General features: G+C 44.8%; 1 protein-coding gene across 1 annotated transcript; it reads left to right on the forward strand.

Moving 5' to 3' along the window:
* The first annotated feature begins 1,156 nt into the window (after positions 1-1,156).
* On the forward strand, positions 1,157-27,669 carry LOC120019087 (1-phosphatidylinositol 4,5-bisphosphate phosphodiesterase beta-4-like). The gene is made up of 16 exons (XM_038962331.1): positions 1,157-1,205; positions 2,901-3,003; positions 5,063-5,227; positions 9,717-9,921; positions 16,397-16,485; positions 19,514-19,664; positions 19,949-20,001; positions 22,478-22,543; positions 23,236-23,351; positions 23,545-23,620; positions 23,926-24,101; positions 24,630-24,731; positions 25,416-25,473; positions 25,657-25,743; positions 25,883-25,919; positions 26,329-27,669. Exons 1-16 carry the CDS (start codon positions 1,162-1,164, stop codon positions 26,412-26,414), a joined length of 1,614 nt encoding a protein of 537 aa, XP_038818259.1. The 5' UTR covers positions 1,157-1,161; the 3' UTR covers positions 26,415-27,669.

Below are 27,669 nucleotides of genomic sequence, written 5' to 3' on the forward strand. Positions count from 1 at the left end.
CACACATGGATAGATTCACATACAAACACACACATGGATGGATTCACATGCAAACACACACATGGATAGATTCACATACAAACACATACATGGATAGATTCACATGCAAACACACACATGGATAGATTCACATGCAAACACACACATGGATAGATTCACATGCAAACACATACATGGATGGATTCACATGCGACACACATACAGACTGTACTTATTATTTGCTTCCTGTTGATGAAGAGTCATGTTACCCCCTACAGCACACATGCTCTTACAGACACTCTCTCTCTGCCTCTCTATCTCTCTTCCTGTCTATCTATCTAGGGAGTTTTTCCTAGCCACCGTGCTTCTACACCTGCATTGCTTGCTGTTTGGGGTTTTAGGCTGGGTTTCTGTACAGCACTTTGAGATATTAGCTGATGTACGAAGGGCTATATAAAATAAACTTGATTTGATTTGATTTGATCTCTCTATATGTCTCCCTTTCTTTCTCTCTCTCTCACTCTTCCTGTCAATTTCAATTTAAGGAGCTTTATTGGCATGGGAAACATATGTTTACATTACCAAAGCAAGTGAAATAGATAATAAACAAAAGTGAAATAAACAATAAAAAAATAAACAGTAAACATTACACTCACAAAATTTCCAGAAGGATAAAGGCATTTCAAATGTCATGTTATGTTGTAACAGTGGCTCTCTCTCGCTCTCTCTCTTCATCTGTCACACACACACACACACACTGTGATCCCTGTAGTCAGCAGATGCTGCCCCATGTCTGAGGGTGATGGGGTTGGAACATATGGCTCCCTGTGAGTGGGCATGTGTAGGGCTGGAGGGGATGAGGGTCGGGGTAGAGAGAGAGAGGGAGGAGAGGAGGAAGAGATGTCAGTAAGGTGGAAGATTCACCCCTTTTCTCTTCTCTCTCCCTCTGGTTTGAGCACAGCAACACTGCAGAATATGACTCTTGAATTGTTGAAGAAATCAACATGTCACAAATGAATTTAATCAACCAGAAAAATAATCTGTGTGTGTATGTCTATGTCTGTTGGCATACTGTGTGTGTACGCTTCAAGAAGAGTGTGTGTGGGTCTGCTTGTGACTGTGTGTCTATGATTTCCATTGTAATAACACCTATACGGACTCTCTCTTGTCTCAGATCTGGCCATGCAGTTGAACCAGGGAAAGTATGAGTACAACGGATCCTGTGGGTTAGTGCTGCTGCTCCTCCATCCCCCACCCTCCTTCAATCCCTTTATCTGCCCCTTCCTTTCCAAAAGCTCAACAATTAAAGCGTTTCACATCTCATAAGTGGTTGCCGGCGGGCCACTATCTCATTGATGGGGCTCCCCTCCTTTTATCCTCTCTCTCTCTCGCTATCATGCACTCTCTCTCTCCTTTCTCTCTCTGTCTCCCCTCTCTCCTTTCTCCCCCCTCTTCCTCTGTCCTGGGGCTTTCACTACTAAAGTCAGATAGTTCATATGGGAGGAGATCAGTAATGACAGTAACACCCCTATCTCCTAATGCTCTTCTAATGTGACTTTCACCCTTAACTAATGTCACACACACACACACACACACACACACACACACACACACACACACACACACACACATACACACACACACACACACACACACACACACACACACACACACACACACACACACACACACACACAGGTCTCTCCTAATGCTCTTCTAATGTGACTTTCACCCTTAACTAATGTCACACACACACACACACACACACACACACACACACACACACACACACACACAGGTCTCTCCTGATGCTCTTCTAATGTGACTTTCACCCTTAACTAATGTCACACACACACACACAGGTCTCTCCTAATGTGTCTCCTGTCCTACCTCAGCTGGTGCACACACACACACACACACACACACACACACACACACACACACACACACACACACACACACACACACACACACACACACACACACAGGTCTCTCCTGATGCTCTTCTAATGTGACTTTCACCCTTAACTAATGTCACACACACACACACACAGGTCTCTCCTAATGTGTCTCCTGTCCTACCTCAGCTGGTGCACACACACACACACACACACACACACACACACACACACAGGTCTCTCCTAATGCGTTTCCCGTCCTAATTCAGCTGGCATACACACAGGTCTCTCCTAATGCGTCTCCCGTGCTAACTCAGCTGGCACACACACAGGGTAGAATCACAATCATTGTCATCATCATTAGGATTCAGGCTAACTTACTGTAACAGTGTGAGCAGGAATATAAATTATCTAGCACTAATTATCCTTTTTGTACTGATTGATACAACCACCAATCCATTTATCTTGATATGGAAAATAGCTATGCACCATCTCTACAACACGATTTAGATGTAATTGTTAAAAGAGCTGAAAACACTGTATAACACATTTATAAACACTATACTAGCACATTACAGAACGTGTTTAGAGCGGCAAACAGCAGTAGAAACAATAACAAAACAAACTCCCCGCCCCTGTTTCGGTAAAAAGCTGAGGGATGGGGCTGGAGAAATATAACCACTCTCAAATTCACAGACAGAGCTATGGATGCAAGGACTGACCATCCATGATATGAAAATTATAGTTTTAACCATGTTTTGAGGCTATACAGTGTTTGTTTAAATTTACTTTGTTTACAAACATTGGAGTAAAACAAGCTTATATTTTGGGTTCTGATGGGGTTTGACAGTTGAACTAAGCTCATGAGGCATTTATACGTTATATCCTTCAAAAATCAGTGGGTATATATCATTAATGTATAAGTCCAAAAATGGATGTAGCAACTTCAGATTGCCCCTTTAAACATAGAGTTAGAATTTTTTTTGACCCTTCTGGGCCACGGTCCCTCCTTTCTCTTCCCAGGTATCTGTTGAAGCCAGACTTCATGCGTCGCTCAGACAGGATGTTTGACCCCTTCTCAGAGACACCTGTGGACGGGGTTATTGCTGCTACCTGCAGTGTACAGGTACGAGGTCAGGAGTTCAAAATTCACAGCACAGAGAGGGAGATGGAGGTAGATGGGGTGTATTGTAGTGTATCTGCACATGATCACCGTATTAATAAGAAACCAAGAGAGAAAAGCAATACAGTTGAAGTCGGAAGTTTACATACACTTAGGTTGGAGTCATTAAAACTAGTTTTTCAACCCCTCCACAAATGTCTTGTTAACAAACTATAGTTTTGGCAAGTTGGTTAGGACATCTACTTTGTGCATGACTCACAAGTCATTTTTCTAACAATTGTTTACAAACAGGTTATTTCACTTATAATTCAATGTATCACAATTCCAGTGGGTCAGAAGATTACATACACTAAATTGACTGTGCCTTTAAACAGCTTGGAAAATTCCAGAAAATTATGTCATGGCTTTAGAAGCTTCTGATAGACTAATTGACACCATTTGAGTCAATTGGAGGTGTACCTGTGCATGTATTTCAAGGCCTACCTTCAAACTTAGTGCCTCTTTGCTTGACATCATGGGAAAATCAAAAGAAATCAGCCAAGACCTCAGAAATATAATTGTAGACCTCCGCAAGTCTGGTTCATCCTTGGGAGCAATTTCCAAATGCCTGAAGGTACCACGTTCATCTGCACAAACAATAGTACGCAAGTATAAACACCATGGGACCACACAGCCGTCATACTGCTCAGGAAGGAGACACGTTCTGTCTCCTAGAGATGAACGTACTTTGGTGCGAAAAGTGCAAATCAATCCCAGAACAACAGCAAAGGACCTTGTGAAGATGTTGGAGGAAACAGGTACAAAAGTATCTATATCCACAGTAAAACGAGTCCTATATCGATATAACCTGAAAGGCCCCTCAGCAAGGAAGAAGCCACTGCTCCAAAACCGCCATAAAAAAGCCAGACTAGGGTTTGCTACTGCACATGGGGACAAAGATCGTACTTTTTGGAGAAATGTCCTCTGGTCAGATGAAACAAAAATTGAACTGTTTGGCCATAATGAACATCGTTATGTTTGGAGGAAAAAGGGGGAGGCTTGCAAGCCAAAGAACACCATCCCAACCGTGAAGCACGGGGGTGGCAGCATCATGTTGTGGGGGTGCTTTGCTGCAGGAGGGACTGGTGCACTTCACAAAATAGATGGCATCATGAGTCAGGAAAAGTATGTGGATATATTGAAGCAACATCTCAAGACATCAGTTAAAGCTTGGTCGCAATGGGTCTTCCAAATGGACAATGACCCCAAGCATACTTCCAAATTTGTGGCAAAATGGCTGAAGGACAACAAAGTCAAGGTATATGAGTGGCCATCACAAAGCCCTGACCTCAACCCTATAGAACATTTGTGGGCAGAACTGAAAAAGTGTAGGCGAGCAAGGAGGCCTACAAACCTGACTCAGTTACACCAGCTCTGTCAGGAGGAATGGGCCAAAATTCACCCAACTTATTGTGGGAAGCTTGTGGAAGGCTACCCGAAACGTTTGACCCAAGTTAAACAATTTAAAGGCAATGCTACCAAATACTAACTGAGTGTATGTAAACTTCTGAACCACTGGGAATGTGATGAAATAAATAAAATCTGAAATAAATCCTTCTCTATACTATTATTCTGACATTTCACATTCTTAAAATAAAGTGGTGATCCTAACTGACCTAGGACACTGATTTTTTACTCTGATTAAATGTCAGGAATTGTGAAAAACTGATTTTAAATGTATTTGGCTAAGGTGTATGTAAACTTCCGACTTCAACTGTACCTGTGCTGGGAAGCGGGGAAACCTTAAGCTCACTTGTGTGAAGTTCACTATTTTACAACTTAATGTTAGATGGTTCCTCACCCTGAAAGTAGTCTATAGGCCAGGACAAACTGTACATCTGTGGTCCAGTTTTCTTTAAACAGCCAGTACAAACTTCAGCTAGCTTTAGCCACCGCTAGCTAAAAATCCATGTCAGTAATGTGAGCATATTTTTTTTAATGATGTCCGATCATTTGGCCATTTTCAAAAAAGTTGTATTATTTTGTATTTAATTGTTGTTTGACTGGATGTGTATGTTCTCAGGTGTTTTCTGGTCAGTTCCTGTCTGATAAGAAGATTGGGACCTACGTAGAGGTGGACATGTACGGGTTGCCCACGGATACCATCCGCAAAGAGTTCCGCACCCGCATGGTGATGAACAACGGCCTGAACCCCGCCTACAACGAAGAACCTTTCGTCTTCAGGAAGGTACAGAGGAGAGGAGAGAGGGAGGGATGGTAGGAGGAGAGGAGATAGATGTAGATGGGAGGGAGGAGGAGAGAGGGATGGAAGAGCGGGAGAGGTATTAGACAGGAGAGACTGGAGAAATGGCTGAATGTAGAGAAGAAGACAGGAGAAGAAAATGTAGAAGAGGAGAATACTAGAAAGGTGTTGGAAATGGAATAGAAAAGAACACTTCATACAATGCTGCATTGGTTGTTTACTGGTAGGTATTGGAGTTTAACAGCTTAGGGAGTAGCAAAGGGGGGGGGTGAGTTGGAGGGGATTGGGGTGGAATTTATGTCCCTGTGGTACTTAAAACTACTCAGTGTGTCTGCAGAGAAAGAGAGGAGAGGAGAGGGGGAGAAGCCATGAAGGGAAGAGCGGAGAGGGGGAGAAAGCATGGACGGAAGAGCAGAGGAGAGGGGGAGAAGGCATGGAGGGAAGAGCGGAGAGGAGAGGGGGAGAAAGCATGGAGGGAAGAGCGGAGAGGAGAGGGGGAGAAGGCATGGAGGGAAGAGCAGAGAGCGGAGAGGGATAACAGATGTATAGCATGAGAGAGAGAAGGCAAGACAAAGAGAGCAAATAGAGGAAGAGAAAATTAGAGACAGAATGGGGATGAGAGGAAGAGAAGATTAGAGACAGAATGGGGATGAGAGGAACAGAAGATTACAGACAGAATGGGGATGAGAGGAACAGAAGATTAGAGACAGAATGAAGATTAGAGACAGAATGGGAATGAGAGGAACAGAAGATTAGAGACAGAATGGGGATGAGAGGAACAGAAGATTAGAGACAGAATGGGAATGAGAGGAACAGAAGATTAGAGACAGAATGGGGATGAGAGGAACAGAAGATTAGAGACAGAATGGGGATGAGAGGAACAGAAGATTAGAGACAGAATGGGGATGAGAGGAACAGAAGATTAGAGACAGAATGGGGATGAGAGGAAGAGAAGATTAGAGACAGAATGGGGATGAGAGGAACAGAAGATTAGAGACAGAATGGGGATGAGAGGAAGAGAAGATTAGAGACAGAATGGGGATGAGAGGAACAGAAGATTAGAGACAGAATGGAGATGAGAGGAAGAGAAGATTAGAGACAGAATGGGAATGAGAGGAACAGAAGATTAGAGACAGAATGGAGATGAGAGGAACAGAAGATTAGAGACAGAATGGGAATGAGAGGAACAGAAGATTAGAGACAGAATGGGAATGAGAGGAACAGAAGATTAGAGACAGAATGGAGATGAGAGGAAGAGAAGATTAGAGACAGAATGGGAATGAGAGGAACAGAAGATTAGAGACAGAATGGGAATGAGAGGAACAGAAGATTAGAGACAGAATGGGGATGAGAGGAACAGAAGATTAGAGACAGAATGGGAATGAGAGGAACAGAAGATTAGAGACAGAATGGGGATGAGAGGAACAGAAGATTAGAGACAGAATGGGGATGAGAGGAACAGAAGATTAGAGACAGAATGGGGATGAGAGGAACAGAAGATTAGAGACAGAATGGGGATGAGAGGAAGAGAAGATTAGAGACAGAATGGGGATGAGAGGAACAGAAGATTAGAGACAGAATGGGGATGAGAGGAAGAGAAGATTAGAGACAGAATGGGGATGAGAGGAACAGAAGATTAGAGACAGAATGGAGATGAGAGGAAGAGAAGATTAGAGACAGAATGGGAATGAGAGGAACAGAAGATTAGAGACAGAATGGAGATGAGAGGAACAGAAGATTAGAGACAGAATGGGAATGAGAGGAACAGAAGATTAGAGACAGAATGGGAATGAGAGGAACAGAAGATTAGAGACAGAATGGAGATGAGAGGAAGAGAAGATTAGAGACAGAATGGGGATGAGAGGAACAGAAGATTAGAGACAGAATGGAGATGAGAGGAACAGAAGATTAGAGACAGAATGGGGATGAGAGGAACAGAAGATTAGAGACAGAATGGGGATGAGAGGAACAGAAGATTAGAGACAGAATGGGGATGAGAGGAACAGAAGATTAGAGACAGAATGGAGATGAGAGGAAGAGAAGATTAGAGACAGAATGGGAATGAGAGGAACAGAGGTGGACAGGGGGAAGGACCTTGAGAACAAATAGAAAAAGAGGAGATGGGGGAGAGAGAATGGAAAGAGAAGGAGGGGTGTGGGGCAGAGATTGGGTGTGTGTGTGTGTGGGGGGGGGGGGGGGGTGATGATGTGTGTGTGACTCCAGCTCCAACACACATCATCAGTCATATCCTGCTGCCGCAGTGCTGCTGGACACACACGCACACACACACTGCCATCAGGAGGGCCATCTCACACCGTGCTGCTGGACACACACACACAGACTGCCACACCGTGCTGGCAAAAGACTTGCAGAGTTGCACGCACTTATACACAGACATTCACACATTTAGACATGCATGCATACACAGCTGTCTGGACACACACACACACACACACACACACACACACACACACACACACACACACACACACACACACACACATACAGCTCCATTCCCTGGACACACAAACATACGTATTGCACACACACGCACACAAAGCTCCTCTCCCTGGATGTGTGAATGTGTGCTTGCTGATGAGTTAATGGTTCTGTAATGGCCTTGTCTATGGGCTATTGTTCGAAACAGATACAGTGGAGAGCCTAGCTACAGTCTATTATCATCACTGCTGGGTATATGCTACTGTCATCAGTGCTGGGTATATGCTACTATCTTCACTGCCGGGTATATGCTACTGTCATCACTGCTGGGTATATGCTACTGTCATCACTGCCGGGTATATGCTACTGCCATCACTGCTGGGTATATGCTACTGTCATCACTGCTGGGTATATTCGACTGTCATCACTGCTGGGTATGTGCTACTGTCATCACTGCTGGGTATATTCGACTGTCATCACTGCTGGGTATGTGCTACTGTCATCACTGCTGGGTATATGCTACTATCTTCACTGCCGGGTATATGCTACTGTCATCAGTGCTGGGTATATGCTACTATCATCACTGCTGGGTATATTCTACTATCTTCACTGCCGGGTATATGCTACTGCCATCACTGCTGGGTATATGCTACTGTCATCACTGCTGGGTATATGCTACTGTCATCACTGCTGTGTATGTGCTACAGTCATCACTGCTGGGTATATTCTACTGTCATCACTGCTGGGTATATTCTACTGTCATCACTGCTGGGTATATTCTACTGTCATCACTGCTGGGTATATTCTACTGTCATCACTGCTGGGTAAATGCTACTGTCATCACTGCTGGGTATATTCTACTGTCATCACTGCTGGGTATATGCTACTGCCATCACTGCTGGGTATATGCTACTGTCATCACTGCTGGGTATATGCTACTGTCATCACTGCTGGGTATATTCTACTGTCATCACTGCTGGGTATATGCTACTGCCATCACTGCTGGGTATATGCTACTGTCATCACTGCTGGGTATATGCTACTGTCATCACTGCTGTGTATGTGCTACAGTCATCACTGCTTGGTATATTCTACTGTCATCACTGCTGGGTATATTCTACTGCCATCACTGCTGGGTATATGCTACTGTCATCACTGCTGGGTATATCCTACTGTCATCACTGCTGGGTATATGCTACTGTCATCACTGCTGGGTATGTGCTACTGTCATCACTGCTGGGTATATGCTACTGTCATCACTGCTGGGTATATGCTACTGTCATCACTGCTGGGTATATGCTACTGTCATCACTGCTGGGTATATGCTACTGTCATCACTGCTGGGTATATGCTACTGTCATCACTGCTGGGTATATGCTACTGTCATCACTGCTGGGTATATGCTACTGTCATCACTGCTGGGTATGTGCTACTGTCATCACTGCTGGGTATATGCTACTGTCATCACTGCTGGGTATATGCTACTGTCATCACTGCTGGGTATATTCTACTATCATCACTGCTGGGTATATGCTACTGTCATCACTGCTGGGTATATGCTACTGTCATCACTGCTGGGTATATTCTACTGTCATCACTGCTGATTATATTCGACTGTCATCACTGCTGGGTATATGCTACTGTCATCACTGCTGGGTATATTCTACTGTCATCACTGCTGGGTATATGCTACTGTCATCACTGCTGGGTATATGCTACTGTCATCACTGCTGGGTATATGCTACTGTCATCACTGCTGGGTATATGCTACTGTCATCACTGCTGTGTATGTGCTACAGTCATCACTGCTGGGTTTATTCTACTGTCATCACTGCTGGGTATATTCTACTGTCATCACTGCTGGGTATATGCTACTATCATCACTGCTCTGTGATAACATGTTCTACCTTACAAACTGACTCATTCTCGTGAAAAAGGTATGAATCTTAACTTTCTTTCCTATTTCTCTCTCTGTCGTTCTCTCACCCCTCTCTCTCTATCTTCCTCACTCTCTGTCTCTCTCTCTCTCTCACAGGTGATTCTGCCAGACCTGGCTGTGCTGCGTCTAGCTGTGTATGATGACAATAATAAGCTGATAGGTCAGAGGATTCTACCATTGGAGGGTCTACAGGCAGGATACAGACACATCTCTTTACGCAACGAAGGGAACAAGCCTCTGTCTTTACCCACCGTTTTCTGTAACATAGTACTTAAGACCTACGTACCCGAAGGCTTCGGAGGTGAGGACACACTGACACACACACACACACTTGCTCCCTTGCAAATACACAGATGTACTTTCTCTACAGAATTGTAGGTTAGGGGCAGCAGAGGCCGTGTGTGTGTGTGTGTGTGTGTGTGTGTGTGTGTGTGTGTGTGTGTGTGTGTGTGTGTGTGTGTGTGTGTGTGTGTGTGTGTGTGTGTGTGTGTGTGTGTGTGTGTGTGTGTGTGTGTGTGTGTGTGTGTGTGTGTGTGTGTGAGAGAGAGAACCCTATTGGTCTACAGATGTGTGCTACTGAACTCTATTCAACTCTATATTATTCACTCATAAACACTTGAGTATGGAGACTAGGGTTGCAACATTTTGGGGAATATTCAGAGATGGAAACTTTCTGTGGGAATTAACGGGAATATATGGGAGTTAACGGAAATATATGCAAATTAATATTCATTTAAATGTAGATGTTTTTTGCATTAGATATATTTACCATATCATACGGAGACAGAAACATAAACCTTTTATCTTATCATAAGTAGACATAATTGCAAATTATTAAATCCTTCCAATATAAATTTTTAAAACAATTTAGTTATGAATTGAACTTTGAATTGACTCTTATGAATTGACTCTTCACATGGGATCATTTCACTGAACAGCAAAGGAAAGGAAATATTGAATGATCCATCGCATCTCCCAAAAACGTTTTCATCTGTAAAATGATAGTCGAGAAACTAAAGCTTTGGTTGTCTTCCTCTCAGGCTTCCATGTCTTCTCCCTGGACCTCCTCAATGTCCTCCTCTTGAACATCAGACTGAGGCATCATCTTCACTGTCACGTTCCAACCTTGTTGAGGATGGCTCGTTGTCAGGCTCAAAAGCCTCAAATTTGCCCGGATGGCCACCAAATTTTCAACCCTTGTATTGGTCAACCTGTTGCGTTGTCACGCCCTGGCCTTAGTATTCTTTGTTTTCTTAATTATTTTAGTTAGGTCAGGGTGTGACATGGGGAATGTATGTGTTTTTGTAGTGTCTAGGGTGGTTGTAAGGTTTAGGGGGTTTATTAGAGTAGTTGGGTTTATGTTTAGTATAGAAGTCTAGCTGTGTCTATGGTTGAGTGTATGTTTCTAGGTATGTCTATGGTTGCCTGAGTGGCTCTCAATCAGAGACAGATGTCTTTCATTTGTCTCTGATTGGGAGCCATATTTAAGGCAGCCATAGGCATCATGCATTTGTGGGTAATTGTCTATGTTATACGTCTGTAGCCTGTGTGTGCACTACGTTCATAGCTTCACGGTCGTTTGTTTGTTTTGTTAGTTTTTTGTAAGATTGTTTCTTTTCGTGTTACGTCTTCGTCATATATATTAAAAGGAAGATGTATTTCTCACACGCTGCGCCTTGGTCCAATCTCTCTCCCTTCGACGATCGTGACAGAATTACCCACCAATCCAGGACCAAGCGGCGTGTCAAGCGGCAACAGGACCCACCTACACAGGATTCATGGACATGGGAGGAGATACTGGATGGTAAGGGACCTTGGGCACAACCGGGAGAATATCGCCTCCCTCGTGAAGAGCTGGAGGCAGCTAAAGCCGAGAGGAGGCGATATGAGGAGGCAGCACGGAAGCAAGGCTGGAAGCCCGTGAGTACAACCCAAAAATTTCTTGGGGGGGGCCTTAAAGGGAGTGTGGCGAAGTCAGGTAGGAGACCTGCGCCTACTCCCTGTACTTACCGTGGAGAGCGAGAGTACGGGCAGACACCGTGTTACGCAGTAGAGCGCATGGTGTCTCCTGTACGCGTGCATAGCCCGGTTCGGTACATTCCAGCTCCACGTATCGGCCGGGCTAGATTGAGCGTTGAGCCGGATGTCATGAAGCCGGCCCAACGCATCTGGTCACCAGTGCGTCTCCTCGGGCCGGCTTACATGGCACCAGCCTTACGCATGGTGTCCCCGGTTCGCCTACATAGCCCGGTGCGGGTTATTCCACCTCCCCGCACTGGTCGGGCGACGGGGAGCATACAACCAGGTAAGGTTGGGCAGGCTCAGTGCTCAAGGGAGCCAGTACGCCTGCACGGTCCGGTATTTCCGGCGCCACCTCCCCGCCCCAACCCAGTACCACCAGTGCCTCCTCCACGCACTAGCCCTATGGTGCGTGTCTCCAGCCCTTTACCACCAGTGCCTAAACCACGCACCAAGCCTCCTGTGTGTCCCCAGAGTCCTGTGCGTCCTGTTGCTGCTCCCCGCACTAGCCCTGAGATGCGTGTCCCCAGCCCGGTACCACCAGTTCCGGCACCACGCACTAGGCCTAATGTGCGTCCCCAGGGTCCAGTATGCCCTGTTCCTTCTCCCCGCACTAGCCTGAAGGTGCGTGTCCCCAGCCCGGTAACACCAGTTCCGGCACCACGCACCAGGCCTACAGTGCGCCTCAGCCGGCCAGAGTCTGCCGTCTGCACAGCGGTGCCTGAACTGCCCGTCTGCCAAGCGCCATCTGAGCCATCAGTCTACCCAGCGCCATCTGAGCCATCAGTCTGCCCAGCGCCATCTGAGCCATCCGTCTACCCAGCGCCATCTGAGCCATCCGTCTACCCAGCGCCATCTGAGCCATCCGTCTGCCCCGAGCCGTCAGAGCCGCCCGTCTGTCCCGAGCCGTCAGAGCCGTTTGTCAGTCAGGAGCCGCTAGAGCCATTCGTCAGACAGGATCTGCCAGAGCCGCCAACCAGACAGGATCTGCCAGAGCCGCCAACCAGACATGAGCAGCCAGAGCCGCCAACCAGACAAGATCAGCCAGAGCCGCCAACCAGACAGGATCAGCCAGAGCCGCCAACCAGACATGAGCAGCCAGATCCGTCAGCCAGCTATGAGCAGCCAGATCCGTCAGCCAGCCATGAGCAGCCAGATCCGTCAGCCAGCCATGAGCAGCCAGATCCGTCAGCCAGCCATGAGCAGCCAGATCCGTCAGCCAGCCATGAGCAGCCAGATCCGTCAGCCAGCCATGAGCAGCCAGATCCGTCAGCCAGCCATGAGCAGCCAGATCCGTCAGCCAGCCATGAGCAGCCAGATCTGTCAGCCAGCCATGAGCAGCCAGATCCGTCAGCCAGCCATGAGCAGCCAGATCCGTCAGTCAGCCATGAGCAGCCAGATCCATCAGTCAGCCATGAGCAGCCAGATCCGTCAGCCAGCCATGAGCAGCCAGATCCGTCAGCCAACCATGAGCCGTCCAGCCAGGATCCGCCAGAGCCGTCATCCAGCCAGGATCCGTCCCTCAGTCCGGAGCTGCCGTCCCTCAGTCCGGAGCTGCCCCTTATCCTGGTGCTGCCCCTTAGTCCGGAGCTGCCCCTTAGTCCGGTGCTGCCCCTTAGTCCGGTGCTGCCCCTTAGTCCGGTGCTGCCCCTTAGTCCGGTGCTGCCCCTTAGTCCGGTGCTGCCCCTTAGTCCGGTGCTGCCCCTTAGTCCGGTGCTGCCCCTTAATCCAGTGGGGTTAATGTGGAGGGTGGTCATTTGGAGGAGGCTACGGAGGCGGGTAGTGACTGTGGTGGGGTGGGGACCACGACCAGTGCCGGAGCCGCCGCCGTGGACGGACGCCCACCCAGACCCTCCCCTAGACTTTGTGCTGGTGCGCCCGGAGTTCGCACCTTAAGGGGGGGGTTATGTCACGCCCTGGCCTTAGTATTCTTTGTTTTCTTAATTATTTTAGTTAGGTCAGGGTGTGACATGGGGAATGTATGTGTTTTTGTAGTGTCTAGGGTGGTTGTAAGGTTTAGGGGGTTTATTAGAGTAGTTGGGTTTATGTTTAGTATAGAAGTCTAGCTGTGTCTATGGTTGAGTGTATGTTTCTAGGTATGTCTATGGTTGCCTGAGTGGCTCTCAATCAGAGACAGATGTCTTTCATTTGTCTCTGATTGGGAGCCATATTTAAGGCAGCCATAGGCATCATGCATTTGTGGGTAATTGTCTATGTTATACGTCTGTAGCCTGTGTGTGCACTACGTTCATAGCTTCACGGTCGTTTGTTTGTTTTGTTAGTTTTTTGTAAGATTGTTTCTTTTCGTGTTACGTCTTCGTCATATATATTAAAAGGAAGATGTATTTCTCACACGCTGCGCCTTGGTCCAATCTCTCTCCCTTCGACGATCGTGACATGCGTGCTTTGGTGTGTGTTCCCAAACCAGTTGCGCTCTGAGGCGGCTGATGTTGGTGGGATTTGGAGGATGATGGAGGCAACAGGGGAAAGAGCATCAGATCCACAAAGTTCCTTCCACCAGGTGGCTGATGAGATATGTTGGCACGACTGCAATATTGCATCTCTAGCCCAAAGCCCTTGCTTGGAAGTGTACTTCGCCAGACTGCTAAGAACCTTGCCATTCTTCACATGTGATTTGGCACAGTATTTGCAAATGTACACAGCTTTTCCTTCTACATTAGCTGCAGTGAAATGTCTCCACACATCAGATTGTGCCCGTGGCATTTTCCTCTAAAGATTAGAAAAAATGTGTTTAAAAAAATAAAATTCTATGTACAGATAAATAGTTAAGCAGTTAGATTAAACAATTGCTTTGTAAAATAAATGTTTTAAAATTAAACATGTATGGAAACAGGTGAATTAACACTCCTCAGTTAGCAGGCTCAAGCAAGCGAAAACCCACATGGTAGCAAAAACTAACTAGCAAAAATTGTGATAACAAGTTAGAAATGATTTAAACACACTTTGCTGTAGGCTACTATTTACTAGTTAACAAAAAATAATGTACGTCATTTAAAATATATTCACCTCACCCAGTATTGTAATCAAAACTTACCAGAAAGCATGTAGTCCTTGGCTCAGACAATGTAGTAGTGTGGGCTCAATATCATCTCATTAGTGTGCAAGATCTTGAGAATCAGCTGTACATGTGATGGAAGAATGCACTGTGCATGCAGAGGGTTGCAATTCCATTGAATTGGGGATAGTTTAACCAAAATATGCCACAAGACCTAGAATTGCCTTTTGTGTATCCCACAAAAAAGGATCACTGTTATAAGCTTACTTTTTTGATGAATTTAAGCAAAATTCCTAAAATTCCGGGGCTTAACCTCCCATGGAAAAATTTCTGAAATATTCTGGCCCTTTGCAACCTTAATAGAGACCTTATTAGTCTATATTGTGTGTGTGTGTGTGTGTGTGTGTGTGTGTGTGTGTGTGTGTGTGTGTGTGTGTGTGTGTGTGTGTGTGTGTGTGTGTGTGTGTGTGTGTGTGTGTGTGTGTGTGTGTGTGTGTGTGTGTGTGTGTGTGTGTGTGTGTGAGAGAAGAGCTGGGAACATGTGCTTGCGTTGTCCCTTTCTCAGCTGGTCTTTTGTCTTTCTCTTTCCTACCACACACACACGGTCCAATTTATATCTCCATTCAATTTATTCATAGTAGATACTGAAGTGGATGCAGAAGGCTCTGGGGAGAGGGAAGGAGATGAGAGGTAGGACAGAAGAGGAGAGAAGAGAAGGAGGTGAATAGAGGAGAATTTGAAGAGAGGAGAGGTAGAGGAGAGAAGAAGAAAGAGGGAGATTCATTATTATATTTATTACTTTTTGTGGGTGCTTATATTTGTCCTATTTCACACATGAACACGTGTGTATTAATACGCATGTATGAATTGGAAATGTGTTTATATCCCACTCCCTGGGACACCCTCGGGGGAGTGGGTCATGGCCAGGTTCCGAAGAGGATGAGGAGAGACAGTTAACAAACTGTCCCTCCTTCCTTCCGTCCCTCCGTTCAGGGTGTGCTGCCCTACAGTGTATTCTACATCAGAAGTAATGACACAGAGCAAATGAGGATGGTAGCAGAGCTAGTGTAATAGCCACTTATAGAGAAACACAGGCATGGAGATACACAACATATTTGAATAGTCCTTAAGCCAAGCCAAGGCAATCATTATGATGATAACCCATAAGCAGTGTTGAAAGGCTGTGTGAATGTTTAAAATCCAAATAATGGGAGCATCATTCTCTGTCTTTTGCAGGAGGCTTTCATATTATCTACTCAAATATATACAGATGTAGGATTTTAATTTGATCACCCTGTTGCAGGAGAATTGCAATGCAGGAAATGTAGAACTTGTAGTGTATTTGAGGTTTAAAGTATTTTGAAGTTTGTAATTTCCACTTTGAAATGTCAGACTTGATTTTCCCATAGAAAATAATTATCAACTCATATAAAAATGTCCATGAATTATAATCTAGATAATATTCATATTTCCTGTTGCTGCAGGATTATTTTCCTACTGTGAGAAACTGGCTCAAATTAAGATCCTACATATGTACCTGCTTAATTTCATTCAATAGAATGTTGCTACTGCAGTAGAACGTTGTCATCTTTGCTTGTCTTTCTGTATAATGACTGTGTTTAGACTTTAAAAAACGATGGAACCTCAAGTACATCAAATATGACAATACATTACATTGAAGTTCCAACACTCCATTCCAGTTCAGTTCAGTGTATTGATTAATCTCCTGTCTTCTCTCTAGCCATCGTGGACGCCCTGTCAGACCCCAAAAAGTTCCTGTCCATAGCAGAGAAAAGAGCGGACCAGATGAGAGCTCTGGGGATTGAAACGGTACATGTAACATATTGTATGTGTTGTAGCCAACTGGTCTATTGTGCGTTGGAGTTGGCTACAGCACATACACTACAGGTCCAAAGTTTTATATTTTGTATTTGAGATTCTTCAAAGTAGCCACCCTTTGCCATTCATGACAACTTTCCACACTCTTGGCATTCTCTCAACCAACTTCACCTGAAATGGTTTTCCAACAGTCTTGAAGGAGTTCCCACATATGCTCAGCACTTGTTGGCTGCTTTTCCTTCACTCTGCGGCCCAACTCATCCCAAACCATCTCAATTTGGTTGAGGTCAGGGGATTGTGGAGGCCAGGTCATCTGATGCAGCACTCCATCACTCTCCTTCTTGGTCTTCCATTCCTGTGGCGGTCCTCATGAGAGCCAGTTTCATCATAGTGCTTTTTGCGAGTTCTTGAAATGTTCCGTATTGACTGACCTTCATGTCTTAAAATAATGATGCACTGTCGTTTCTCTTTGCTTATTTGAGTTGTTCTTGCCATAATATGGACTTGGTCTTTTACCAAATAGGGCTATCGTCTGTATACTCCTCCTACCTTGTCACAACACAACTGATTGGCTCAAACACAATAAGAAAGAAATTTCACAAATTAACTTTTAAGAAGGCACACCTGTTAACTGAAATGCATTCCAGGTGATTACCTCATGAAGCTGGTTGAGAGAATGCCAAGAGTGTGCAAAGCTGTCATCAATACAAAGGGTGGCTACTTTGAAGAATCTCAAATATGAAATATATTTTGATTTGTTTAACACTTTCTTTGGTTACTACATGATTCCATATGTGTTATTTCATAGTTTTGATGTCTTCACTATTATTCTACAATGTAGAAAATAGTCGAAATAAAGAAAACCCCTTTAATGAGTAGGTATTCTAAAACTTTTGACCGATAGTGTATACAGTACTCAGTTTATTAGGTAGGAAAATGATTTGCTCCTACAGACAGTGAGTCACGTGGCCGTGGCTTGCTATATGAAGCAGGCAGACAGGCATCGAGGCATTCAGTTACTGTTCAATTGAACATTAGAATGGGCAAAACGGTGACCTAAGCGACTTTGAGCGTGGTATGATCATTGGTGCCAGGTGCGCCGGCTCCAGTATCTCAGAAGCGGCCGGCCTGCTGAGCTTTTCAACATCCAGTCAGCGGCGGTCCTGTGGGCAAAAATAGCTTGTTGATGAGAGAGGTCGAAAGAAAATGGCAAGAATCGTGCAAGCTAACAAACAGGCAAATAACGGCGCTGTACAACAGTGGTGTACAGAACAGCTTCTCGGAACGCACAACTTGTCGGTCCTTGTCACGGATGGGCTATTGCAGCAGACGACCACACCAGGTTCCACTCCTATCAGCTAAAAAGAAGAAGAAACGGCTCCAGTGGGCACGCGATCACCGACACTGGACAATTTAGGAGTGGGAAAACATTGCCTGGTCCGACGAATCCCAGTTTCTGTTGTGTCATGCTGATGGCAGAGTCAGGATTTGGTGTTAGCAGCAGGAGTCCATGGCCCCATCCTGCAAGGTGTCAACGGTACAGTCTAGTGGCGGTGGTGTAATGGTGTGGAGAATGCTTTCCTGGCACACGTTAGGTCCCTTGATACCAAGCAACGATTGAACACCACAGCTTATCTGAACATTGTTGCTGACCAGGTGCATACCTTCATGGCTACTGGGGGGCAGTGGTGAAAAAAGTACCCAATTGTCATACTTGAGTAAAAGTAAAGATACCTTACTAAAAAATTACTCAAGTAAAAATGGAAGTCACCCAGTAAAATACTAATTGAGTAAAAGTCTAAAAGTATTTGGTTTTAAATATACTTAAGTATCAAAACTAAAAGTACAACATTTTTAAAAAATAAAATACTTTTTCAAGCAAACCAGACTCCACATTTTTCTTGTTTTTTACATTTACGGATAGCCAAGGGCACACTCCAACACTCAGACATCATTTACAAACAAAGCATTTGTGTTTAGTGAGTCTGCCAGATCAGAGGCAGTAGGGATGACCAGGGATGTTCTCTTGATAAGTGTGTGAATTTAACCATTTTCTGTCCTACTAAGTATTCAAAATGTAACGAGTACTTTTGGGTGTCAGAGAAAAAATGTATGGAGTAAAAAGTACATTATTTTCTTTAGGAATGTAGTAAAGTAAAAGTTGTAAAAATGTAAATAGTAAAGTACAGATACCCCAAAAAACAACTTAAGTAGTACTTTAAACTATTTTTTCTTAAGAACTTTACACCACTGCTGGGGGGTCCGACCCTGTACTAGATGGGTGTACCTAATAAACTGGCAACTGAGTGTATATAAAATCAATCAAATAAAATGTTATTTGTCCCATTTGCCGAATACAGGAGGTGTAGACTTTACTGTGAAATGCTTACTTACGAGCCCCTTCCCAACAATGCAGAGTTAAACCTTTATTTTTCTAATATAGTTAAATAATAAAAGGAAATAGTAACACAATAAAATAACAATAATGAGGCTATATACAAAGAGTACCGGTACTAAGTCAATGTGCAGGGGTATGAGGTAATTGAGGTAATACAGTGTGTTTTGTGGGTGTGTGTTTTATGGGTGTGAGGGTATGTAGAGTGTGTGTGTGGTTGTGTTGTTCTCATCACAGTATAGGATAAGGTTGAAGATGAGTTGCTTTGGCTAATGTAGTAGTCTTAGTAGCTATCTACACTCTTAGAAAAAAGGGTTCCAAAAGGGTTCTTCGGCTGTCCACCATTTTGGGTTCTTCAAAGAGTTCTCCTATGGTGACAGCTTAAGAACTGTTTTAGGTTCTAGATAGCACATTATTTTGTCCCTGGGTAATAAAATGTGCTTTGGGATGGGTAGGAGAAAATACTAAATATAACTATCCCTCCATCTATATGGAAATGCAGTAATGATTGAAAAGTGCGTGAGAAAGATTTCTGTCCATAGACCTGAAACGCCCTCCTGTCTTCCTCTCTCTCTTTCTCTGTCTCTCTCTTTCTCTCTTCTCTCCTCCTCTCCCTCTCTCCAGAGCGATATAGCAGATGTACCAAATGAGAGTTCGAAGAACGACAAGAAAGGGAAGATAAACGCCAACGTGAAGACCAACTTGACGCCACAGACCAGCTCAGACCCGGCTCAGTCTTCTACTTCTGCCCAGAACAACACTGAGACCAAGAAGGGTACGACACACACACACACACACACACACACACACACACACACACACACACACACACACACACACACACACACACACACACACACACACACAGACCAGCTCAGACCCGGCTCAGTCTTCTACTTCTGCCCAGAACAACACTGAGACCAAGAAGGGTACGACACACACACACACACACTAACACACACACAGACCAGCTCGGAGCTGGTCTAGACCTCTACAGTACATCACACATCTCACTCACATTGACACAATTGAGCTGTTTTTCCATTTCTGTCTTTGTAGATATAAATGCACTGGTGCCTCATGTGAATATTGATGACTTGAAACAGATGAAGGTGAGGCATAGGTTACCTTTACCCTGATTGTTACTACTGGTCCCTAATATCTGACCCCTACCACCTATATCCTGCTGATACTATTGACCCCTAATATCTGACCCCTACCACCTAAATCCTGCTGATACCACTGACCCCTAATATCTGACCCCTACCACCTATATCCTGCTGATACCACTAACCCCTAATATCTGACCCCTACCACCTATATCCTGCTGATACTACTGACCCCTAATAGTTGACCCCTACCACCTATATCCTGCTGATACCACTAACCCCTAATATCTGACCCCTACCACCTATATCCTGCTGATACCACTAACCCCTAATATCTGACCCCTACCACCTATATCCTGCTGGTACTACTGACCCATAATATCTGACCCCTACCACCTATATCCTGCTGATACCACTAACCCCTAATATCTGACCCCTACCACCTATATCCTGCTGGTACTACTGACCCATAATATCTGACCCCTACCACCTATATCCTGCTGATACCACTAACCCCTAATATCTGACCCCTACCACCTATATCCTGCTGATACTACTGACCCCTAATATCTGACCCCTACCACCTATATCCTGCTGATACCACTGACCCCTAATATCTGACCGCTACCACCTATATCCTGCTGATACCGCTAACCCCTAATATCTGACCGCTACCACCTATATCCTGCTGATACCACTGACCCCTAATATCTGACCCCTACCACCTATATCCTGCTGATACCTCTAACCCCTAATATCTGACCCCTACGACCTATATCCTGCTGGTACCACTGACCCCTAATATCTGACCCCTACCACCTATATCCTGCTGATACTGCTGACACCTAATATCTGACCCCTACCACCTATATCCTGCTGATACTGCTGACACCTAATATCTGACCCCTACCGCCTATATCCTGCTGGTACCACTGACCCCTAATATCTGACCCCTACCACCTATATCCTGCTGATACCACTAACCCCTAATATCTGACCCCTACCACCTATATCCTGCTGGTACCACTGACCCCTAATATCTGACCCCTACCATCTATATCCTGCTGATACTACTGACCCCTGATATCTGACCCCTACCACCTATATCCTGCTGATACTGCTGACACCTAATATCTGACCGCTACCACCTATATCCTGCTGATACCACTGACCCCTAATATCTGACCCCTACCACCTATATCCTGCTGGTACCACTGACCCCTAATATCTGACCCCTACCATCTATATCCTGCTGATACTACTGACCCCTAATATCTGACCCCTACCACCTATATCCTGCTGATACCACTAACCCCTAATATCTGACCCCTACCATCTATATCCTGCTGATACTACTGACCCCTAATATCTGACCCCTACCACCTATATCCTGCTGATACCACTAACCCCTAATATCTGACCCCTACCACCTATATCCTGCTGATACCACTAACCCCTAATATCTGACCCCTACCATCTATATCCTGCTGATACCACTAACCCCTAATATCTGACCCCTACCACCTATATCCTGCTGATACCACTGACCCCTAATATCTGACCCCTACCACCTATATCCTGCTGGTACCACTGACCCCTAATATCTGACCCCTACCACCTATATCCTGCTGATACCACTAACCCCTAATATCTGACCCCTACCATCTATATCCTGCTGATACTACTGACCCCTGATATCTGACACCTACCACCTATATCCTGCTGATACTGCTGGGACCGAATATCTGACCCCTACCACCTATATCCTGCTGATACTACTGACCCCTGATATCTGACCCCTACCACCTATATCCTGCTGATACTGCTGACACCTAATATCTGACCCCTACCACCTATATCCTGCTGATACCACTGACCCCTAAAATCTGACCCCTACCACCTATATCCTGCTGATACCACTGACCCCTAAAATCTGACCCCTACCACCTATATCCTGCTGATACTACTGACACCCTGATATCTGACCCCTACCACCTATATCCTGCTGGTACTGCTGACACCTAATATCTGACCGCTACCACCTATATCCTGCTGATACCACTGACCCCTAAAATCTGACCCCTACCACCTATATCCTGCTGATACCACTGACCCCTAAAATCTGACCCCTACCACCTATATCCTGCTGGTACTGCTGACCCCTGATATCTGACCCCTACCATCTAGTTTACTCCTAACCAGAACCTTAACAGTTCCCTAGGTCCCTTCCCTATTATAACTTTATTATCTGGTAAATGTATTCACCAACATCATAAAAAATGATCATGTTTTTATATCATTTGTTTATTTATCAGTATCAATAATATTTAACATCAGTCAGATGTTTCCTGTAGCACAAACAGAGGGTTGGTTCAGCACTGACATTCCTCAAACAGGCTTTGTCTAGTGTCTTTGAGCTTGCTGTCCTTTGATTAGTGAATTAAATCTGTTTTCAGTAATCTGTCTTTCCTCTCGCCAGACGTACCTTAAACTGATTAAAAAGCAGCAGAAAGAGCTGAACTTTTTAAAGAAGAAGCACGCAAAGGTGGGTTGATGTTTTAGACTGCTCGTACAGGTCCCAGAGCTAACACAGTACAGATCATTCATCCTGATGTCCACACACTGATCGCGATAAAGAGATGGAGAGGAAAAAAGAGGGATAGAGGTCTCTCCTTTCATCATTCAGTGTTGTCTGACCCCCGCCCACACACACAAACACACACACACACTCTTGAGTGCATCCTGTAACCTAAGGTGTTTGTCTTTGATCTCACCAGAGAGTGGACAGGCAGAAATTAGACTTGCTAAGATGACCCCACACACATGCATACACGCAAGCACACAGACACACACACACACAGTAGCTAGACTTCAGTCACTAACACCATGTCCTTATGAAATCCCTTCTTACGTAGCAACCTGTTTGTATACTAAAGAGAGGATCTCTTGTAGGGTTGACCATAGTAACCTCCTGCTCTCTTTTCCTGTTGCATAACAGTTATGACAGTCAGACTGATGTTTTTGAACAGATGTACCCACTAGCCAGGGGTTTAACCATTTCCACTAATGTTTTGTTAGTGTAAGTTCTCAGCTATATGGTCTGGCTGTAATGGTAAATGACTTGTTTAGGAAAGGTTGGACCAAGCTATCTTAAGCTGTCTCTATCTCTGCAATAGTATCTCACTGTAAATCAGTTGTGACTTGATATCCTCAGTAATATGTTGTGTTCTGTTTCAGGACCGCACCATCATGCAGAAGTGCCACTGCACCCAGGTGGACAAGATGATTTCTCAGCACGACAAGGAGAAGCTGACACAGGACAAACTGCTGGAGAAGGCCATCAAGAAACGAGGGTAAATATCAGGACATGTAGATCAATCATTCAAGCAATTAGTCAATCAATCAATTATGACATGTTGAAATAAACATTCAACATAAACATGTATTATCGTATACCTGGCATCTGGACACAGCCGTTGGGTGTATAAAATGAAGGTTTGTTCCTGTCTCCACCTAGCTAAGAAATACCTTTCTGTCGCCCCACAGAGAAAACAACTGTCTGGAGTTGAAGAAGGAGACTGAGAGTAAAGTGGAGAAACTGAACACTGACCACAAAGCTAAGGTAACCTTCAGTTCACAGTCACCGCCCCTCTGTCATCAGAAGGAGATAGATTGTCTTTGTCGAACTGAATTCTAAGTTAAATTGGGGACTCCTGCACCTGCACCTGCAGTGATTAGTTGAATAACATTACAGCAGCTCAGCACATTAAGGAGTGGTTAGTGATGATATAGTGTTTGGTGTTTAAGTGTGTAGTGTGTATGCTGTGCCCTTCAGGTGAAGAACAACAAATCACAGCACACTAATGAGTGGTCTGAGATGATATACAGTTTAGTGTAGTGTAATATTGTGTATCCTGTGCCCTTCAGGTGAAGGACATTACAGCCCAGCACACTAAGGAGTGGTCAGAGATGATCAACTCCCACAGCAGTGTAGAGCAGGATATGAAGGACATCCACGTGGTCCAGCAGTGTGAACAGCTCAAGAAACTACTGAGTGGAGTACAGGAACAACAGACTCTATCGCTCAAACTGATTCACGAACGGTGAGAGAGAGCGATGCACACACATACACTAGGTCAGGGCTCTTCAACCCTGTTCCTGGAGAGATACCCTCCTTTAAGTTTTCACCTAGGTTGGGCCAAGCTGGAGGGTAGCTCTCCAGAAAAGCTACAGTAAGGTAGCTCTCCAGAAAAGCTACAGTAGGGTAGCTCTCCAGAAAAGCTACAGGAGGGTAGCTCTCCAGAAAAGCTACAGGAGGGTAGCTCTCCAGAAAAGTTACAGGAGGGTAGCTCTCCAGAAGCAGGGTTGGAGAGCAATGGAGTAGACCCTACATCTCAAACTTAAAGAGGAACTGACAAAACAGCTGACCCTACAGCTCAAACTGAAAATCCAGAGTTCTTCCTTGGGACATGATGTGTGCTATAGTTCTGATGTCTCTGAATGAGGTCCCTAGGACAACAGATACAGTCTAACCATCTTGGCTACTGTGAGCTGTGGGGTTGTCCTGCTAGGTATATGTGTACTTGATGAGGTTTTTTACCAGGCTGTTTTTTTGTCCCCTCCCCTCTCAGGCAGAGCAAGGAGATGCGGGCCAACCAGGCCAAGACGTCCATGGAGAACAGCAAGGCCATCAGCCAGGACAAGACCATCAAAAACAAGGCAGAGAGGGAGAGGTGGGTCACACTGCCCCGCTCGCTAATCACAAACTGACTTTGACTGCATGGAGAACATGGGTTATGTCAGGATGTATATACCCTGAGTATACAAAACATTATGAACACTTTCCATGACATAGACTGACCAGGTGAATCCAGGTGAAAGATATGATCCCTTATTGATGTCACTTGTTAAATCCACTTCAATCAGTGTAGATGAAGGGGAGGAGACAGGTTAAAGAAGGATTTTTAAGCCTTGAGACAATTGAGACATGAATTGTGTATGTGTGCCATTCAGAGGATGAATGGGCAAGACAAAATATTTAAGTGCCAGGCACACCGGTTTGTGTCAACAATCGCAACGCTGCTGAGTTTTTCACGTTACACAGTTCCCAGTGAATTAAGAGTGGTCCACCACCCAAAGGACATCCAGCCAACTTGACACAACTGTGGGAAGCATTGGAGTCAACATGGGCCAGCATCCCTGTGGAACGCATTCGACACCTTGTATAGTCCATGCGCCGACAAATTGAGGCTGTTCTGAGGGCAGAATGGGAGGGTGTACCTCAATACAAGAAAGGTGTTGTTAATGTTTGGTGTACTCGGTGTAGACTACAGTATTTAGGTTCCCAATGAACACCCCTTAAACTGTGTCTGTACTCGTATAATCTTAGAATGTCTTCCTTCTCGTTCTCTTCACAGGAGAGTTAGAGAGTTGAACAGCAGCAACACCAAAAAGTTCCTGGAAGAAAGGAAAAGGGTTGGTGTTTTATCTTCTACTAATTCTAGTGCTGTGCTGCTGTTGAGGTGAATCAACTAGCGCCTTAGCCTTGAAATGGTTTGCTTAGCTGATACATTTGGTGTTAAAGTAAATGACTCTTTCTCCTCCCTCTGTCTTTCTCCTCCCTCCATCTTTGTCCTCTATCCCTTGCTCCATCGCTAGTTGGCTATGAAGCACCAGAAGGAGATGGAGACGCTGGAGAAGTCTCAGAAAGAACAGCTAGAGAAACTGGACAAGTTCAATGAGCAGGTAGCTAACCGCTGATCAAGGATCAGATTACCACACAAACCATAGTTGTATTGTTTGTCATCATTTTTCACAGCCAGTACATGTATGTCACATGTATGTTCTTTCTCATCCTTATGATTTGCTTGTTTTTGCACCACAGCGTTTGAAATCACATCATGCCAATAAACAGTGTCAAGGTAGGCGCTTCCATCCAAGACTTTGTGTTATGAACCCACATGGTAACCTTTTAATATGCAGCACTCAGGGTGTCAGCAGTCAGTCCTGTCTACATGAGTCATTGATCATTATGATGAGTCATGGCAGTATTACAAGGACCCAGGAGACCCTCTACTGCTGTTTCACTGAGAGTCTTCCTGACACCTGGATATCATGTGACAGTATGCTGCAACACTGGGACAGGACGGAGGAGTTAGTTTGGGCTGGCATAGTTTAGGTAGTTGTACTGTTACTGTAGTTTAAATCAATAAATGGCTGTACTGATGCAGTAGAATTATGTCTCTGGTAGAAGTGTGTGTGGATTCTTGCGTAGGGAGGTGTGTGTGTGTGCACGGTTTGTGTAACAGTGTGGTTGTTGGTTCCCTCTAGGCCAAAGACATCCAGCAGATGGTGAAGCTGGAGGAGGAGATGGACCGCAGACCAGCCACAGTGGTTTAACCACTCCCACCAACTGAGACACACACACATATACAATGCCCAGACCAGCCACATTGGTTTAACCACTTCCACCAACCGAGACAGACACACACACTCTGCCCAGACCAGCCACAGTGGTCTGAACACCCCACCAACACCTAAGACACACACAAACACCCACACAGGCACCGAATGCTCCCTCAAACAACTGACGCAGAGACCCAGAAACACTCACACATCTCACTACACACACCCCCTAGATCCCCCGTTTCATTCCCTCACCCTGCAATATTGTCATAGCTCATATCCTCTATCCCTCTAAATCTCCCTCAGCAATGAACCACATCCACACACAGTCAGTCCCCCCCTCCAACTCCCCTGTGCTGTGGAGCCATTGGTGCAGACCGGTGATTGACAGTAAGATGAGCGAATGCTGTTGGAAGGTGGGTGGGACATCCAAAACATTGAGAGACACATCCCACCTTCACCGTTCCATCTCTCCACCACTCTACTACACCCGGACCTGCTTTTTATAAACCTCCATCCATCTTTTTAATCTGTTTTTAATGGAAGCAATGTTTGCAGATATCAATAGTCACTGTAAACATACACAAAGACACTGATACACATACATACAATCGTTATCACGTCTGTTCCTTCGGTTGTCATGACGGCTTAAGTCATGTTCTCTGTTCAAACTCTTGTAATACTTTTATTTTTTTATTTTTAATGGTACCAGGTATCAATAACAGGACCAGAATATGGAGGGGGAAAATACAGATGTATTAGTTATACATTTTATGTCAGCACAAAATATGTAAATTATGCTGTATGCTACACAAGAGTTGAAGTAATGTCCTGAGCACTTTATATGTGGTAGGCATAACGTGGTAGGCTATCATAACCCAAGTGATAGATTTCTCTGTTTTGATATGAATGTAAACTGAAAAAGGACAAAACGTCGGATGAGCGCTGTTGGGAGAAAACTAAGCCCAACGTCAGGTAGTCCTAAACACTGCAGCTTGTCCTTCACGCATAGTTTTGTTTTATCAAGGGATATCTATGAATTTTTCTCAACTAAAAAAAAATACAAAGGCTAAACCAGAGACTGATTTTGATTCTTTCACACCGACAGAAGTGTATATAGGGAGTGTGGATGTGTAGACCAGTGTTCTTTCACTGGCCTGTCTTGTATGACACCGTGTTAGCTTCAGAAATAACCAGTTAATGTATTCTATGTGTCAAATGGCATAAAGAGGACAATCATTTTTATTACATTTTTTATTTTACCTT

This window comes from Salvelinus namaycush, chromosome 24 (assembly GCF_016432855.1).
Source record: "Salvelinus namaycush isolate Seneca chromosome 24, SaNama_1.0, whole genome shotgun sequence".
NCBI classification, from domain to species: Eukaryota; Metazoa; Chordata; class Actinopteri; order Salmoniformes; family Salmonidae; genus Salvelinus; species Salvelinus namaycush.